Source organism: Grammomys surdaster, unplaced genomic scaffold, assembly GCF_004785775.1.
Source record: "Grammomys surdaster isolate TR1022 unplaced genomic scaffold, NIH_TR_1.0 126071, whole genome shotgun sequence".
NCBI classification, from domain to species: Eukaryota; Metazoa; Chordata; class Mammalia; order Rodentia; family Muridae; genus Grammomys; species Grammomys surdaster.
The window spans coordinates 1,816,518-1,828,979 of NW_021620880.1; the positions used below are offsets into that span (position 1 = coordinate 1,816,518).

Genomic DNA, 12,462 nt, shown 5'->3' on the forward strand with positions numbered 1-12,462 from the left:
TCCATTCACCCAAAAAAAAGTCTTTTCAATTTTCTCCCTCACTAATATTCCATTGGATGGTTATCTATTGAAGAACATGTAAGATAACAATAGTTTCCAGTTATTACAAATAAAAGCAGTGAGCATTCGTGTGTTCATATGTATATCAATATGTCTTAATGTCCCTCTGATAAATGTTTCAGTGTACAACACCCGTGTTTCCATTTCTCCCTTGTCTTCCTTCTGCCCCTCTCAGGGCAAGATATACAAAGACTCATGTCCAGGCTGTCCCTGCCAGCTGCCAGCTAGGAAGTCTCAGTTGTGACAAGTTCCCCAGGGGTCACCGGATGATCTTGATCAGTAATGGTGCCTGACTGTGTCCAGGTTAACAGTGTTGTACTGGATCTCTCTCCTCCAACCCCTAAGTTTCATTTGTACCTGTTGAAGAGTCAGCTTCCTGAGCTTTGGTCTTGAAGGTTAGAAACATTCCGGAAAGGAGGTGAACTCGGGGAGGAAGGAAAAAGATGCTGTGAGAAAGATGCTCTATTTGGCTTCCTAGTTAGAAGACATGAGCTGAAACCTTCCTAGTCCATTCCCTTACCTTGGCTGAATGGCTCCCCCTCACACACTCCATTTAAAAAAAAAAACAATTCATTGTTAATTACTTGGCCTTCAAAATAGCTTACATGGCCTCCATCTTCTCTTGTCTTTCATAGTGTCCTTATGGTCATGGAGGAGAGTGGAAGCTGACCAAGTCACACAAAGACTGGGCCCGTTTGCAATAGCTTTATAAGCATAGACTTCCAGCCAACTGTGCTTGCTCTTCCTTTGGCTACTGCAGCTTTGCTTGAACCCCTGCTCAGTGTTGAGCCTGCACTGGATGCTGGCAATAAAAAAATGTGCATAAGCCCAAGGCTCTGACCCTCAGGAACACAAAGCCAAGCAGAGAGCACCACCAAGTTTTACACGGAAGGCTATTGTTCTGCAAACATGCCTCAAACCTCTGTGTCCCGCTTGGGAATGATATGGTGTGTTTGATGTGACAATCTTCTACTTTAATAGAATCCAGAGTGAGATAAGATTAAAAGAAGTGCCACAGAGGAGGACAGAAGAAGCTTTCATCTCCAGAAAGTAATAAAGACAGAGCCTACATATGAACAAGGTCTGGCTGTAAGTGGCAATCAGATTATATAAGGCTATAATGAGCTTTACACAATTGGATTTCCATATGCAGCCCTCAATACCTAGCCTTCCCCCAAAGAGACAGCAGCCAGCTCCATGAACTATGAGGAACTCACATGACTATAAACATCTACCATGGGAAGGTGGCAGCAGGGTTTATGGGCAGACTCATCCTAGACACAGAATGAATGGATGGATGAATGAATGAATGAATGAATGAATGAATTGTTCTCAGGGATGGAGGGTGACAGGTGTAGCTCGCTGATCTTTCCTTTGCATGTCTTCCTTTTTATTCTCTCCATGCAGAGGAACAGGCATCCTTGGATTTATAGGAAGATCTTCCAAACATAAGTTCTAGCCTCTTCCCCACATTCAAAGACCAGGGGAAAGAGTTGAATTGTCCCTGCACGGAGACACTGGCCAGTGGGAGAGTTCCCAGGAAACATAGCCTTTGTGATTCTCTTGACAGCCTATGGGCTCCTCTTAGCATGTGAACCAACCCGGTCAGGGTAGCTGGGAGAGGACAACAAGAAATGAAAATTACCACAAATTCCTAAGCTCCTTCTTTCAGAGTCCAGGTTCAAATTACTTGCCACTGTACCCAGAGGCAGGAAGAGGATCTTCCACTCCAGATTAGGGCTATGAATCTCATGGGCTCTTCTTCATCTTACAGCACTAGCTTAGAGGTGGTTCTAGATCTACAGAGCCCAGGCTATGTACTTTAAGCCAAAGGACTTTCCTCCAGTCCCAGACTAGATGTATGGTGCTCTGTTTTTCACTATACTGTTGTCATGGCTAGTGGTCATTAGAGGAAAAAAAGAGCAGCCAGCATATATCATATGCCTGGCCTCTCCCATTCCCTCAGCAAGTGAGATGAGCTTGGCCCAAGATGCTATTAGCCCCGCCATGGGTTGGTAGGGCCGTTGTCTGCTGAGGGCTTTCCCAGGGAGGGTTCCAGTCATAGTAGGTAAAGCCAAAGTGATATGCTGGAACATGTTCCTTTCTGCACATACCCACCAGGCCACCTCTACGTATAGGACATCCTTCCCACTTCTGTGCACAGCATAGATGTATAGTGACACATCCATTAATGATGTGTCTAATAACTTCCAAAGTCAGTCCTGCACCTATAAATACGTTTCTTAAACTTTAAAAAGATCGAGAGCCTCCTGGTAACAAAGAAGGCAAACCGGCTGCCCTCGGAGAGTTTACGTTCTACCGCAGGAGAGAAACAGTAGCGAGACGGCATGTATGCTGCCTTAGTGGAAGCACTAGGACGAGGGAGACAGGGCACTTAAGAGGTGTTGCTGGTGCCATTGTTCTCTTCTCTTTTTTCATAATTAACTATTATTTGGAAACTTAATGTGGGGAACCAACCACACCAGAACCCAGGAGAGAATCAGGACAGCTAGCACACACCGTCCTCTAGGGACCCTACAGTCTCATTAGGGATAGGAGATAATTGAATGGCATAACCCGTTGTGAAATACTGAGTGGAAACAGGTCATGAAAGCTTCTGAAGAGAGAACTTGAAACTGTAGTATTCCTTCCACCAAGACTCTACCCAGGCTGAATGTTTGTGAAGATACCTAGAGTCTTGACCATGGCTAAATTACAAAAGTGAGTATGCAGGTCTCAGATCCAGTCTAGTATCTACACAGAGAGATGCATGAGGCTAGGACACAGGAGCTCATTTTCCCTTATTAGACAATGCTGAGGCAGCTCAGTGAGCTGCTGCTGCCACGGGCTCTGCCAGGCTTGCTCTTCTTGTATCTCATTGTCTCTTTTATTGTCTACCAATCACAGAAGGCCCGCCTTGCCAGGATCCGTGTGGCCAAAACAGGAAGCTCCAATGCCTACCTGCACAGCAAGCGCAATGGGCTCCTCAATGAAGCCCTGGAGCTGACGGTAAGTGCCCAGAAGACCTGGCAGAGGAGATAAAATAGAAATAGGCTTGTTTTCTCGTCCATATGTACCAGCACTCCCCAGAAAGCTCCAATTTAGACTCTCATGGAGCTATGTTTCCAAATGTTCCCACCAACATACCTCTCCCATAAAATATCACTGCTGCCCATAAACCCACTGTTGACAAGGACCCCCAGCCCAAGGCCAGCATGTTTTATGGTGGCCTTAGTATGGCTTATCAAGATTTTCCCCATGCCCCTCTACCTTCTATGAAGAAATGGAATGGCTGGAGAGAGGAGAAGACGTCAGCATTATACTTGGTCCTTTTTTCTCACTAGGGCACACCAGAAGAGGAGCACATGGGCAAGACCACCTCACTCATCGAGAGCCAGCACCACCACCTGCTACACTGCTTAGAAAAGACCACTGTGAGTTCCAGCCTACTGCCCCCTCCTGCCTCATCCCTGACCTCCCAAGGCTGTACGCACGTTATCACCCTAGGCCAGATAGTTAATCTGTTCCCTTCCAATCCAAAACCATAGTCTCTCAGCCCCTAGGATGAAGATCCCAAGGGGTGGGGCAAGGTCACCAGAGTGAGAGATCAGCTATATCTTACAGCTCTAGAGAAGAAGCCACTCCTATGGCCTTCCCATTCCCTTGTAACACCAGCGTGTGTGTTGATTACTGAGGACTAAGAGTTTTGTTCTTCATTCCTCAGTTTAGGACATCACTCTAAAAGACTCAAGCTGAGTTTACACAGGGTAGTTTTTTGTCCCACCCCTGTAGCTGGGTTGATGCAATCCATGGGTCCCTTTTGTGCTTACACTAATGAAGGAGGCAGTATATATATTCTTTAGCCAAGAATTTATCAGTCCCAACCCCACTTAGATAACTTTGCAATTTTGTAGGGAGTGGAGATTGTGAAAGGCCAATTGCTAAAGGAAATCACAGCTCAGGGTGCCACAGCTGGAATGGGAATGATGCTTGTGCCTTATTGACAGCCTGAATGGAAGGGCAGTAGGGCCAATCCTGAACCCTTGGCAAAAGGTGCTAGGAACCATAGGGTGGGAGAAGTCAGAATAGAGAAGCTGAAGAGAACGTGTTCCCTGTTACTTTCCAGAAGTTCCCTGGAGCCTAGAGTCAGTCAGGGCTCAGCACACTCTGGAAAGGAACTTCTTAATTCCTAATAGCCCATAACCTGCCCCTCGCTGATGCTAGACGTCCCTTTCTCAGAGCCAAAAATGTATACCATAGATGACAGTTGGAACCCAGTGAGATCTTCCCAATGGAAAAGTGCTCTGCAAACCCAAGCCCCAGCATCTATGGTCAAAAACCATCTATGCATATCTAGAAGTTCTCCCAAGGAAACTGAGCTTGCCAATGGGATAGGCCCAGACCCCACTGCCCATTCCAAGTTGCATGTGCTGGGTGGAATGTATACATTGAAAGGACATGGGTGAAAACTTTGGGGTTTGAAGAGCTGGAATGTTGGCATTGGGAGGGGGGTATGAGATGGAATGCTGGGGTTGAAGGGAGGAATGCTGAATCTGAGAGAATGCTGGACTGATTGCAGGGATGGGATATTGGAATGCCAGATTTTAGGGAAGGAATGTGGGATCCAGGGGTGGAATGATAGGAAGAGGAGAATGTTGGTATGGGAAGAGTGAATGTTGGGTTAAGCAGGCTCCTATCAGAACCATGGGGTGAAGTGCTGGGACAAGGGAAGCAGAATGCTGGGAACAAGGACTGGAATGTTGAACTTGGAGGGTGGAATGCTGGGATTGAGAAACTGAATGTCAAAACTGGAATGCCGGAATGTACAATCAATGGTGTTTCTATCTTCTGTTGGCATGTTGTCCTGTAGGGGTTATCCTATCTTGTGGATGATCCCCTGTTATCTGTACGAACCTCCACCATCAAGGTATAACTTTATAAATTCAATTGTTCTTCTCTCTGAATCTTGAGTCTGTGGATCTACTTTGCTTACCCCTAGCCTGGTTTTCTGCATGTGCAACTGATTCTTCCTGGGCTTACGCTATCTATGCTGTCACACCCAGTACCAGCTCAGGCTCCTAGTAGTTTTGCACCCAAACTACCCAATTTCCTTTCCCATTCTTTCCTTTGACCTCCCCAGGGGCTGAGGGGGGCATGGGATTCAGCTTCAAGGTTCATTTCTTCTGGAATGCCCAAGTGCCACATATCTCTATACTACCTCCCAAGTTTCCTGGGAACTCATGGTATTGGCTGCCAGGGGACTCTTATCTGATCTCTGTTCTTACACTTCTCTTTCTCCTTATTCTGACAGCCTTAGTCTCGCTGACAATGCCACAGAGTTTTAATCACTTCGGCCAAGCAGCCATTTTCAAATTGTCCTGGGTTTAGCTACAAGCCATGCTCATGGCCTACAGTCAAGACACTGTTAACATTCTTTTCCCATATTTACATTTGACCTAGGGAATCCTGTACCACCAGGTAGCTAAGGATCCATGTGCTTTAACCAGACAAAAAGAAAAAACAATTAAAAGAAATCTTATTGCTGGCAATTCGACCCCTTTGCACTCAAGAGCAATGTTCCTCCAATTCTATAAATGATCCAAAACATTTACAAACTTATGTCACACCTGCAAGAGTCATCAGATGTGCAGAGATGAACTATAAGGCTCATATTCAGTGGCTTCAGAGCTTACTAAAAACAATTTGATTCCAGCATTGATGATGCCACTAGGTCTCTCCGAGCCCCTTCCTCTCAAAGCTATAGATGGAGTATATGAAACAATGATTTGTACTTGGGAGGCAGAGGCAGGCGGATTTCTGAGTTCGAGGCTAGCCTGGTCTACAGAGTGAGTTCCAGGACAGCCAGGGATATACAGGGAAACCCTGTCTCGAAAAACAAACAAACAAACAAAAAAAGAAACAATGATTTAACAACTGTGTCCCTGTATGATCTAATGGCCAGGGAGGCCAATTTGATTCTTTTGACATTGACACCTGTGGAAATTAAACCCCTCCCCAACACTTATCTGTAATCCAGGCATCTAGGCATCCTTCATGAAAGGCTCCATGCAGACAGGCAGCCAGACAGAGACTAGGGCTCTGCCCTGCTCCTTTCTTCTTTTTCACTTTCTCTCCTTCCTCCCACAGAACCACGAATTTATTGATGAGCAGATGTTTGAGCAGAACTGCATGGAGAGCTCAATGCAGAACTACCCCTCTACCAGAAGTCCTTCTCTGTCCAGCCACTCGGGCCTCACTACCACCTGCTGCTCCCGCCGTAGCAAGAAGACCACACACCTGCCCAACTCTAACCTGCCAGCCACCCGCTTGCGCAGCATGCAAGAGCTCAGCACCATCCACATCCAGGGCAGTGAGCAGCCCTCCCTCACCACCAGGTGGGTGGCTTCCATTCTTGCTACCCCCAAAGTCTTGAGTCATTCCCTTTCCAGAATTAAACAATCTCTGCATTGGAATCTGGGGGATCCCCTAGTGGCTCCCCTTACCTACTACATGGGGCCCCCTCTGTCTCCTCCCTCACTTTCCTTCTCATGCATCAAAGTTATCCAAGGGTATCCATGGCTATTGGATGATACTGTAGCAGTGTAGGTTAAAAGTGGGTTTAAGCAGTTGCGGGGGAGGGATACCTCAATAAGAGTTCAAAACTTGAAAAGATGGACTATGATCAGTTTCCTAAGAAAATACTTTTCTCAGCTGTATGACATATATGGCTGATCCCAAGCTGATTATGAATCACAAACTGACTTTTCCTTCTCATCTCTGTGTATATTTAAGCCATTCCCCATTTACTTCCAAATCAGTCGAAGAGGATGCAGGAAAAGTCAATGTCATCACATCACAAGTGATAAGTCCACTGGGCTAGGAATAAGTACTATCTGCATGATTTAGTAATTGTTAATAGTAGTTAGAACAGCAATTATAAGCTGATTATTAAAGGGAGAGATCAAGGGCCATTGAGTTCCTTGATAGAGCATAGAACAAAAATAATGGCGGGAGTCGAGGGAGATTTGGGATGCCCACAAGCAGGAACCATCTTCAACTCATTCTTTTTTATCCCAGTCGCTCCAGCCTTAATTTGAAAGCAGACGACGGACTGAGACCAAACTGCAAAACATCCCAGATTACCACAGCTATCATCAGCATCCCTACCCCCCCAGCTCTCACCCCAGAGGGAGAAAGTCGGCCACCCCCTGCCAGCCCAGGCTCCAACACGAACATTCCTTCCATAACCAGCAATGTTGTCAAGGTCTCTGCCTTGTAAAAACACTGGACAGAGGGCCTGAGGGGGTAGTGGGGAGTAAAGGGGGCTGGCATGTTGGTGGGTGGCCACTGAGACCACTCCCTCCCACTATTTCTGGCCACCCCGTTGTACCCCTAGCTCTGAGACTTGTGGTTGGAAGGGAAAGGAAGCAGCAAAGGGTACCCAAGGATCCTGCTGCTGGTGTGGACACAGCCCTGTGACATTGCATCTTACTAGGGCCAGAGGAAGGGAGGGGGTGGGTAGGGGATTGGCCATTAGGGGGTGCAGGCTACTTGCCTGGACAGGGCCTGGTAGGGGTACCTCAGACCAAACAACAGTTGTTTCTGGAGACCCCAGTGAGGAAAACTCAAGACCAAGAGCAGCCCAGAGGCCGAGTCGTCACATGCAAACAGGAAGAAAATATAACACTGTGTATCTAAGCACCTTTTTCAAGGATCTTAATGGATAATATTTATTCATGGGAAAAGGTGGGAAACAAAGTCATCAATGGATTTTTGTGACATGTTTTTCTCCACGGACCCAACACCTTTAAACCAAAACAAAGCATTTTGTGAGGTTGGTTTTTATTTTTCTTCTTTTATAGCAAAAGCTTTTAGGCTCAAAGTCAGTTATTGCTGAGTTGTCTCCCCATTCCCTGGAGGGGTGAGGTCACCTTAGCCGGGCCCTCACTGCCCAGCTGACCTGCATAGAACTGTCAGGCAACCACATAGCAAACCTTCTGCTCCGTTGGTCCGTCTCCTTTGTCTCTGTACCTATCTGCTTCACCTTGGCTGTTTCTGTGTCCAACCATCTGTCTCACCATGGACAGTAAATCCTGTGTCACTGCCAAGTACTGCAGATTTGTGCCTGGAGTCAGGCCGAGTGAATGCAAATACAGAAAAGAAGGGAAGCCAAGTGGGCTGAGTGTAAGGATGAGGTAAGTCTCTATTATGAACAAAGGTGCTTCCCTTTTGATTGGAACCACTTATTTTTGCAGTTTGGGTGGGGTTGGTGGTCACATTTACCACACTGGGTCTTCGAAAATGGAATCAGCAACCTCAGAAAGCAGTTGTTTCTGCTATGCCCCCGTGAAGACTGAAGCACCAAGAAGCTGCCACAGCTCTGGAGCACCTTGCTATGTACCCTCCTTTAGGATCCACCATGAAGCCCATGCGGAGCTTTGCCAAGAGGCTCCATGAGCATCTTCAAGCAAGGAGGAAGGAAGGAAAGCCTGGCTTACCACCCAAGGCAGTTCCTACACAGACGCTGTGAAGGTTAAGCCTGTGTGCCTCATGAAGGATGTTTCAAAGCAAGAAAGCAAGCAAGAGGCTCTAGGTGACTATTGCCTGGTCTGAAAGATGCCTTGAGGTCTGAATCATCTTCAGCCCTCATCTCTGAAGATAGCTGATGATCTCCACACAAATGAGGCAGTGGAGATTACTTCTTGAAAATGTGGATATGTTTGTTCATGTTATTTACACAGTAGTGGGCCTGGGAACAATGTTTCTGGAATCTTCCTAATCATTTTCACCACTTAACAGCAGAGCAAGTGAGCCTCAGGGTTAGTGACAAGAGCCCTTTCCTGCCCTTCTCAACCCCAAATACTCTACTACAGCCTCTGAAGTCGGGATCTGAGGCACATGAGCTGCTTAGGAATTTCTTATCCAGTCTACAGCTCTGTTTAAAATAAACAGATAAGCTGTTCATTTGCATGTCAATATCTCACTGCCCACTACAACCATCTAGATGAGTTTTAACTAGCCATCAGCCTGAAAGCACTCATGGGGCTTCCTGGTTCCAGCTCCAGTGACCCTGTATGCAGAGGAGCCCAGGTGTTTTAAGGTGACACCAAACCAGCAAGTGGGTAGAAGGATGGAAGAAAGGGGCCTTCCTTCCATGTTTGTTTCCCTGTCTTCATCCTCAGTGGACCCTGACAGTCCTTTCTTCTAGATCTGGCCTCAGGATTTCCCCTTATCATAGGAGTGGAGTGGTTCTTCCAATCTAGTAACTTCAAACATATATTTTATCAGCCAAGGCATAGAGCCAAGCTAGACCCAATTTAGCAGGTAGGCCAAGAAGTAGAAAAGGATCTTCCTTTTGAAAGGGTTGATCATGGAACAAAGGAATATCTAGATGCATGATAAATCCTAAGAACTGAGTGGGATAGAGTTTAAAAGAAACACTTGAATTCTCATACAAACCACCATTCTATATCCAAAGAAGTCATTAGAAAGTTAGAATGACTGCTTCAACCGAGGATTTCCACGTCACTTGGACAGTGCACCAACACAGCATATTATGGTTCTCTTGAAAAGAAATATACTTTAAAAGCTGCCCCCCCTGGAAAATTCTATTTTTATTGACTTCAGTGAACTGAATGCTTGTGTTGCTTCTATTTCATTCCCAAAGTCCATATCATGCCAGTCCCTAATCATTAGACTGTCTGCATTTTCATTTCCCCATTTTAGTATTGGTAAGAGATAAGGAACCCAAGTCACCTTTGCTCAAAGATACCAACCCAAGAAAACAGCTCACAGCCATATCTGCTAAAGGATATTCATAGGGAAGCACCCAACAAACAAGTGCTGGATCACCTTAGTAAATCTGATTCATTGGCTAGGGAGTGAACAACCAGGATGTCAGATTCTTCTGGAGACCAATAGCTCTCTGGTGCATTAATGACTCATGGTGCACAAACCATGTAAGGGTATCAGTAAATTCTCCACTCCACCACTCCATTCAACCTTACTTAGCACTGGGGGAGAAGGTATCAAAAGGGAAAAAAAAAAAAAAAAAAAGACTAAGACTACACCCAAATAATAAATGGAAATAACTTGGAAACTATATTGAGCGTACCAGAAAAGATTATAGAGTATCTAATTCATTTTACATGAAAGCTGGGGTGCAGAGAACTTGACTCCCTCAAGGCAATGCGGTCTTGAAGGATAGAACAGAGACCAGAGCACAAGACTCTTGGCTACTAGTCTAATGTGGTTTTGGTATTTTGGGTTTTGGTTTGGTTTGGTTTTTGGGCTTTTCATCACACCTTTTGCCTCACAGTTACTATGTTGGAGAAGAACCATCGAAGATGCCATGTCATAAGGACACACTCATGTGTAAATGTCAACATAACTTGATATAGCTCTTGGAAATCACCTGACTGTACTAATTCAAATTATAAACTTTGAAGCCACCGTTTCTTGTGTAGAGCCAGCTGTGGGTGATCAGTTCTGTTAGAAATTGATGAACAAGGGAATGCCCAAGATTTTTCAGGCAAATGTCTGACTTTCTCAGTGAGGAGGAAGCTTGGAAAATGACATTTCAAAGCATACTATGGCTTTTCACTATCATCTGTGAAGGTAGTCACCTTAGTAAATTTTTGACTCAGAAGAAATGGGCACAAAGAAGCTGGATGCCTGCCTCACTCAAGGTTTCATGGCAAGTGAATGGCAGGAGTATGATTTGATCCAGGACTTAGCATGTCCTGGAAGTGTCTTCTAGCCTGCTCCATGGCTTGAAGGCTTGCTCAGATTTTAAAAGCTGGATTTCAAGTGTTGATTAGGGGAAGGAAGCATTCCTGAAGTAGCAGAACCTCCTGAAATAGACCATTATTTCTTCCTCATTCCCATTTTTCCTAACTAGTCTCAAGCTCAGGACTAACTGTACAGAACCTCTTTCAAAAGACCAGTAGGTAGCTTCAACAGTTGACCATTATTAGTTTATGGCCACATAATTTGAACAGATGTTAAGGAAGTGGTAAATGATGATCCGTGGTTGACAGAAGTCACATGCAGGACTGCTGAGGATTTTATAAAGTTGTTTTGATTTCTCTGCAGTTAGGATCATATCATCTTCTTGTCAGAAATCAGGTAGGGAAAGTACCTGGGAGCATTATATGCCTAGATCATTATCCTTGTTGTTTTAAAAATAGCAGTAGTGACTGAAATTGAGCTAGCATTAGATTTGAAATTGTTAATGGATTCTAGTGATTCAGGCTCCCTCACTTCAATTACTAGGTAACTAAGTAAGGCAGAAGGATCCCAATACTGTTCATTTGAAGTAATAGTTTACCTTTCCTGCTAGCTAGCATGGTAACCACCATAAGAGGAACAGGAGAAACTCTTACTTTTCCTCTGATTTCCTAATGAATTCTCATTACTTGCAAAGCTTTAAAATGATGGGATAAAGGAAAAACATTGTCATGACCCATGACACTTGGAGCCCAAACAGCATCATGAAAAGCATTAGAACCAAGGGAAAGTGGCTTTGAAAAATGAAATGGCTTTTTAAAGGGGTTCCTTGTGGGTCTTGTTTTTTATTCAGGATATTCTACGTTTTCTCATCAAATGTTGGAATGACATTTATCTTAGCAGGTTATTTAAACTATGCTGGCTGATCACATGTTAGCCAGTGCAGGGCACAGACCCCAAGTCCTAGGGGACTCCTTGGACCAATGGACTATTTTACAAACCAGGGAGGTGGGAGGGATGGTATATTTTTGATAACCGGACATTCCAATGTTTTCCTTAGAGGTCATGCGCTCCCATTAATGTTCTTGTGGAAAACATCAAGTGTGTTCTTTTCTATTTTCGTATTATTGGGCTTTGCTTACCAACATCACAATGGCAAAGAAATACACTGTATAAAACTGCAGGAAGACAAATGTGAAAACTTTCTGTGGGGAAAAAAAAGCTCTTAAGTTTCTTGTCTTCTTTTGAAACTGTAGTGCAAATGTTATAACATGTATATCATTTACAGTATTGAGTCCTGTGCCACTGCTGTACCTGATGTATCCAATCTGGATTAAACAAACTATGTGCCACAAGCCTTCAAGTGAGATTTTTTTTTTCTAATATCATCTTTTTCCTTTCCAAAAGGATTGCCTTATACCAGTCAGCTTTCTAGACTGCTAGAGTAGGGATATAATCTTAGGTATAATGGCCTCATCTAACCAGCCCCCCCCACCCCCTTTCTCCTATGTAAGCAACTCTACTACAACTTCCCGGGCTTCTTGCCTTCCTACACGCCTTAGGCAAGTTCACTGTTTTAACAGCAAAACACCAGGCTGAATTTGTCTACAGCTCGCTCGCTCTCTCTCTCTCTCTCTCTCTCTCTCTCTCTCTCTCTCTCTCTCTCTCTCTCTC

The 12,462-nt window shown here is 44.9% G+C and overlaps 1 protein-coding gene across 2 annotated transcripts in view; it reads left to right on the plus strand.

Annotated features, from left to right (window-relative positions):
- The window catches only part of Kcnd3 (potassium voltage-gated channel subfamily D member 3), a 206,677-nt gene extending 194,534 nt beyond the window's left edge, over positions 1 to 12,143 (plus strand). The window contains exons 3-7 of one of the 2 annotated variants that reach the window (XM_028755634.1): positions 2,968 to 3,069; positions 3,405 to 3,494; positions 4,931 to 4,987; positions 6,208 to 6,455; positions 7,138 to 12,143. In XM_028755634.1, the coding sequence (XP_028611467.1) occupies positions 2,968 to 3,069; positions 3,405 to 3,494; positions 4,931 to 4,987; positions 6,208 to 6,455; positions 7,138 to 7,339 (699 nt within the window). In that variant the 3' untranslated portion in view covers positions 7,340 to 12,143. The remainder of the gene's footprint in view (positions 1 to 2,967; positions 3,070 to 3,404; positions 3,495 to 4,930; positions 4,988 to 6,207; positions 6,456 to 7,137) is intronic. The other variant, XM_028755636.1, reaches the window with a different exon arrangement.
- The last annotated feature ends 319 nt before the right edge of the window (positions 12,144 to 12,462 follow it).